At 36.7% G+C, this 6,469-nt stretch overlaps 1 protein-coding gene across 1 annotated transcript in view; it reads left to right on the forward strand.

Annotated features, from left to right (window-relative positions):
* Window positions 1-249: 249 nt before the first annotated feature.
* The window catches only part of LOC135407079 (atrial natriuretic peptide receptor 2-like), a 38,356-nt gene continuing 32,136 nt past the window's right edge, over window positions 250-6,469 (forward strand). Inside the window, exons 1-3 of the mRNA XM_064641805.1 lie at window positions 250-335; window positions 3,197-3,329; window positions 5,748-5,871. Coding sequence (XP_064497875.1) covers window positions 320-335; window positions 3,197-3,329; window positions 5,748-5,871 — 273 coding nt within the window. The 5' untranslated portion in view covers window positions 250-319. The remainder of the gene's footprint in view (window positions 336-3,196; window positions 3,330-5,747; window positions 5,872-6,469) is intronic.

A 6,469-nucleotide genomic window follows, 5' to 3' on the forward strand; every position in this document is an offset into this window, starting at 1 on the left:
CTTAATTTTTTCTATCATTGGACAGATCAAAATAGCATAGTGATTGCATTTGTATACCCCTAGAAATTATTTTTTTTTCCCTCTAGAAGTTGAAGAGTGTGAGATATGCCAGGCTATGTTTCTGCATTCGGTTTGATTTCTGTAGAAGAATTACAGACTTGGGAGGTGGCACTCATCCTTCCCCTGTTCTCATACTGTTTTTTATGGTGTCTATTAATTTTTATTATTTTTTTGGCAGGTGATATTAGTGGAGGGGTGGCATGATTTGGATAACAAAGACTATGACTGCTGGCCCCTGGAAAAACCAGATGAGTATAACATGCTGGACTGTGGAGGTGAGTGAGTCATTAAACTGATCAAGAAAGGTGATATCTTACTTGGGGAATGGTTGAAAACCCAAAATTGAAGTATTCAGAATAATACCTCACTCATGATGACTCTATCCATGTTAGAAAGCAACTGAATCAGGAACAACCTCTCTTCCTAGAGAAATAAGTAAAAGAAAACAACTAAAACATACTTCAGAGCAGTTATTTGTCCAGTATTTAGTGGTTCCAAAAGAAAAAGTAATAGCAACAGCTGAATCCCTTCCCCCAGAAAGAAAGAAAACATTTTCTTTCTCTTTAGAAAACCAAATGCAATTTAATCCAAACAAAGCAGGCTGTCAACTCTGCATTGCAGCAAATCTATTGAGTCATTGATTAAACTCTGTAGTGTCAGTTCAAAAGTGGTCTGGGCTTAAAATCTTCAGCCAGTAAGCAAAATCACTGATGCTATATGTCATGTTTTTTCACCTTGCTCAAAACTTAGTTCCATGAGTACTTCAAAAACCCTTGAGACTTGTAACCATTTACTCCGATTAGTTTCAAAAATTAATTTACATGATGAGACAACAAAAAAAGCAGAATAATTTTAATGTTGGTAATTGATTGAGATGGAAAAGTAATTAGAGAGCAATTGAAATTTGGGAAATTCAATTTAAGTATAAGAAAAATTTCTTACACCTCAGAGGTGATAAAACAGTGTAACAGGTTCCTCAGTAAGGTTGTGGTTTCTCCATTGTTGGAGAGTTTCAAAACACAATTAGACAAAGGCTAGAGTAACCTCCTTTCAGTGACCCTGTCTTGAGCAACACGGGTTTGGACTAAAGGATTTCCAGAGGTGACTTCCAACTTCAAATATTCTGTGACTTTGTGACTCTGTAACAAATAAGTAGCTGATGTAAAGGAACACTATGTTTATGTTGTAAAAGATAGCATCAGAGACAAGTATTTCAAAAGAAGTTTTAGAAAAAGCCTGAGAAACTGATACTGATAAAACACTCCAGGTAATACACTGCTGGGCCACACTCTGAGCTCAATGTTACATTTAAACATTTTCCAATTCATTCTATTGGAACAGTGAAATGAAAAGAGCATTAGATCCCTCTAAAAATTTACAATTGCTTTAACATTGAAACAGCTATTTATTAGTACAGATGACTTGTTTAAAGCTATTCTTACTAATAATCAAAGTGTGAGCTGAGTACAAGGAAGACTAATGCAAGTAAGTTGCTTAATTAACATACACCCTTTACAACCAGTTTTAGAATGAACTCCAAGTTCTATCCTGCCTTTTTCTGGGGTTCTTGCCGTTTTCTAGGCATTTGCCAAAAGACACATATACTGTAGCTTCACTGATGTGGATTTAACAAAAGATCTTCAAAGCTTCTTCTTCTTCGTATGTGGGTGTATCTATTGTTGAAAGATACCTTTATAAGACCTTTAGAAAAAAGTAGGAAGTAATTTAACTAAAATTTATGCTGACCTTTTGCCTTCATTCTCTCATGTTCTTTGAAGCTCAACTCTCTCACCTCTTAGTGCAAATCACACTAGCTCTTTTTTTTTTTGTAAACCTTTGTATTGTAGTTTCTTCGTGTAAGTATTTATAATGAGTTTTTAATTTTTGAGGGAGATGGGAAATAAAGAGGTTATCTGACAATTTGCCTAGTTATATCTGGTAGGAAATCATGTTTAGGAGAAAAAAGTAGTGGGTGCAGTAACAGTGCAAGTGAAGAATATACTTATAAAAACAAATACAGGATAACAAAAGAGTTCATAACTGAACAACAACAACAACAGAAAAGGGAATCTCTTGTAAGGCAGATTTACCCATTCTCTGCAGAAGTGATTTAATACTTCTTGACAAACTGAATGCTACACAGTTGCAGGATGTAAGTAAAGTGATGTGGTGCATATTAAACCCTTCAACCAACAACATATGAAAAGGTAGGTGAACGGAGTGGAAAAATTTTGATGGTGTTATTTAAGATTATGGATTTAAAACTTCTCCCACCTCTTATACCAATTCATTCCCAGGCCTAGAGCAGATACCATGGAATCCCAGGGAAAAGAGAGACAATTGGGATAAATCATCTTTCCCACTTAAAAGAGTGGGAATAGAAAATGACAGGTGTCTGAGTAGAGCTCCTTCCACTGTCCTCTGTTCCAAATGTGATAGGATTTATAAAATAAGAATGCTTTTTAAAATATGTAATTATTAGTATATGTAATTTATGTCTCATGAAGTTAAAGGTTTCAACTGAATTTTGTGTGTGGTAGAGTTGTCTGTTCTTCTTCCATAATAAAATACACCTCAATGAGAGCAGCCAAGAATTAAGAGTAATTTTTATTTTGTGATCCAAGGGGAAAGCAAATATATCAGGACAAGCAGCAATACATTATACTGGAAACAAAGCTAGATTATGTAAAATGAACAGATTTTTTTGTCACATTTCTCCAACCGCAAGATCTTTTCTAAATGAGTGTCAGAATTTTTCAATTAATGTGCATTTGTGGTTACCTATACAGCCACTAAAATTGATGATGGACTGGGGCTCATAACAAGCAGTGGAAGAATACTGGGAGGGTTACTCAGAGGGTAGTGGGGCATTGGAACAGGTTGCCCAGAGAAGCTGAAGGTACCCCATCTCTGGAAATGTTCAAGACCAGGTTGGATGGGGCTAGTGGAAGGTGTCCCTACACCATGGCAGGAGGACTCATGGAACTAGATGATCTTTAAGGTCCCTTCCAGCCCAAACCATTCTATGATTCTATGAATAGATGAAAATCAATACACAGAAAGTTTTACATTTGTGTGCATCTGTTGAATAAAATAGTATAGTAAATATTTTGGCCCGTGATTGTGTCATTTCTAGGACTGGAGATGATGTGGGTGCAAAGGCCTCCAGAAAAGGCTGTGAGTGGGGAATCTTTCAACGTGACCTATGCAGTGTTTGCTTCAGACAGCTTTTATCAATATGCAGTGCAAAATGGAATCCTTTCCCACAGGTATTGCTTCCCATAAAAATGTTATCATGGTCATGAGTATGTGAGGATTCTATGTGTACATACTCATAAATATAATTGGAATATATGCTCTGGGGATCCTCACTAATTCCTTGCATGTTTTGAGGTCTCTTATAGCTCTGTTTTTTCTGGTATTTCCCACTCTGCAATGACTTTGCTCTCAGAGGATCCACCATGGCATGCTTTCCTGCTTGGTCAAAGATGGGACACATCACTAATGTGTCAGTGCAACTCTGAACATCACTTCTTGCTTCTGTACACACGGAATTTATAACTGAAGTTTAAGCACGAATCGCAGACCAACTGTATATCTTAAACTCATTTTAATCATAAGAATGATTGAAGTGCACAAAATGGATATGAAAAAGATGCCAGTCCAACACTGAATCCGCTGAATTCAGTGGTGAAACATTTTGTTTTCTGTGGGATTAAAATCAGTCCAAAAGCTTATATATCAACTCAGAGACTGTGTTGTGGACATCAGCAACTAAGTAGAGAATGTTTATTTGTACAAATCCAGATCTACAGATCTGGATCTACAAATCCGGGGCTAATACACCCTAATTTTACACTTCTGTCTGTGCATAACAATTCTCCATTTATAGAAATACCTGGGTCAGAGGCTGCAGCTGTGTTTCCCTGCTTTCTGAGAGATGTTTATGGAAAACCTCACATTTTTTGCTGTTGTTGTTCTGAGTGTTTACATCACAAAGTTAAGATCTAAAAGGTGTTATCCGGAGATTTTTTTTTCATATTGGAAGATGATTTATAATTCATTTACAATGGCAAAAATTTAATACTTTTTATTTTTATCATCTGCGTACAATGTTTACAAAGTTTTTTTAAGCTTGTTTATCACATTTTCTGAAGTGTATGGCTACTAATAGTTCGAAGATCTCAACCATTAAGCAGATTTTTTCACTTCTAGGGAATGGATCTGATTTTATAGTCTTCCTAGGGAGACCCACTCTCTCAAACCACTAAAGAATCTGGAAAAGTCTTCTTTTCATGTACTTATACGTGTTGCAATAGAGACAGATGGCAAATATTTTTAAAGAGAGAGAAATCTATGCTGAAGTCTTTCATTGCACCTTATTTTAACTAGAAGATTATCTGGTTGACACTTAAGGTTACAATGACTGACTGAAGTACATCTGGCTGGAAAGTCAGTGTATGGGCATCTGCATGGCTGGGTGAAGCCATGATGAAGTTCTTGAATAAAAAATACAGAATACAGGATAAATTTTAAAAAGCAACCCTAGAGAAAGTGTGTGATTGAATTAAACACCAGCTTGGTTGTGTATTTTTCTTAATTCTCAGTATGAATTCAAAGCCAATAAATATTAATATTTTATCTGCTCAGATATTTGGGGGATTGACAGATTTGCTTATCTCGGGTTTCAAGTATTTTTATGCCTTTGTAAGTCTGGCCATGAATACAATCTATATTAACCTAATCCTCTATATTTTTGTTTATTTCTTACAATTAACACAGTCTTCTCATAATAAACACAGTCTTGTCTTAAATCTACTCATTACTAGGCCTTTTTTCAGTAAAAACAAGTTGAAAAATAAATCCCTGTGTTCTGGAACTGTTTTATAGAGATCTATCACAAGTGCATAGCATTTAAACTAAACTACAAATAAGTCTGGCTGTGTCTACTGAGTAAACTATATTTGCAGAATATTATTTTATCTTAAAGCAAAATTTATGAGAGTGATAACGAACTGAAAGTGTAACTGAGGAAGCAGTGTTGCATCACACATTTCCAGGTGACTACATTCATCTTTCAGGAATGAAATTTCAAAAGTCATTTTGTAGGACAGTCTATTCATAAAGTCTGCGTTTTGCTTCACATTTTTGATTTGGGGAATTGTATCTGATATTATTATCCAATATGATTATTTTCCTTGGCAATTTCAATTGTGGAGCAAAGGCGAGCTAAATAATCTGTATGAATCACGTGCATAGATGAAGGTATATAACTGAAAACACTAAGACTGAAAGTAGCCAGGGACACATATATCTGATAGTGGAAGTTGAGTAATGGTGTGTTTGTGTTAGGTGAGCTAGTGCCAACTAATCCCACCTGGTCATGAAGTCAGGCTGGGGAGAGAAGTTGAGGTTGATTCCTGGTTGCAGCACAGTACCTGCCAGATGTCCCTACTGCATGGTAGTGGGCAGTGGCCCAGCTGAAAACAATCTTCTTTGCTCCAGGAATGCTTCAAACAGAAGTGAGACAGAAGAGAAAGAAGTGGTGCAACAGTGTTTAGGTCTCTTCATGGGTTTTGCTGTTAATTTTTCTGAGAAGGATAAAGAACAAGGTGCCATGTACTTGTTGCAATTTTTGAGAATGAGGAATAGATGTAAAAGGTTTTCTCTCTCTCCTGCTTGGCTAGCAATGCTTCTGCTGCAAAGGAATTCTGTGAGGAGCATGAATGCCCTGCCAGATGGAAAGATGCAAATGAGGAGAACTGCTGTGTCTACCATGCCAACATTCATTCCTGTCCTTTGGCCTTCATGGTTAGTATGATGGTACAGAATAATGTGCTCTGTTCTTGCTACTGGATGAAACATCATTTTAATAACCAGGTTGAAGTTCATGAAGTCTTTCTGTAATTACAATTAGACCAAATCTATAGTTCACTAAAACCACTGTGGCGATGTCTGTCAGTTTCAGAATTTTTTTGCACTGGATCCTCAGGCCACAAAGCAAGTGGCTGGATCTCTGGGCAAGGTGGTATATAGAATCTCTCATTATGTTCAGTGGGGCCAGTTTCATAATTTCGAGATTACCTGACTCAGATTTCTGTACAGTCAATAAGGAAAGGAAGACAGATCATTGCATTCTAAAACAAGCAAGGCAAATTTTCTGTTGGAGGTATTCCTGCCTCTCCAGCTTATAGAGGGAACGTGAATTATTTGCTTGGATTACTAGAGTTGAGGAGTGTAATGGTTTGAGAGCCCCAAAATCCAGTTCTCGAGTCCAAGCCCCCTCCCACATCTCAGCCCAGTGTGAGATGGGTTTTCCAGACACCACACAAGACTCAAAATGGGGGGAAAGGAATATATTGCAATGACTTTACAAATAGATATTATAATACATTACACACACAATCTC

Source organism: Pseudopipra pipra, chromosome Z (assembly GCF_036250125.1).
Source record: "Pseudopipra pipra isolate bDixPip1 chromosome Z, bDixPip1.hap1, whole genome shotgun sequence".
In the NCBI taxonomy this organism is placed as follows: domain Eukaryota; kingdom Metazoa; phylum Chordata; class Aves; order Passeriformes; family Pipridae; genus Pseudopipra; species Pseudopipra pipra.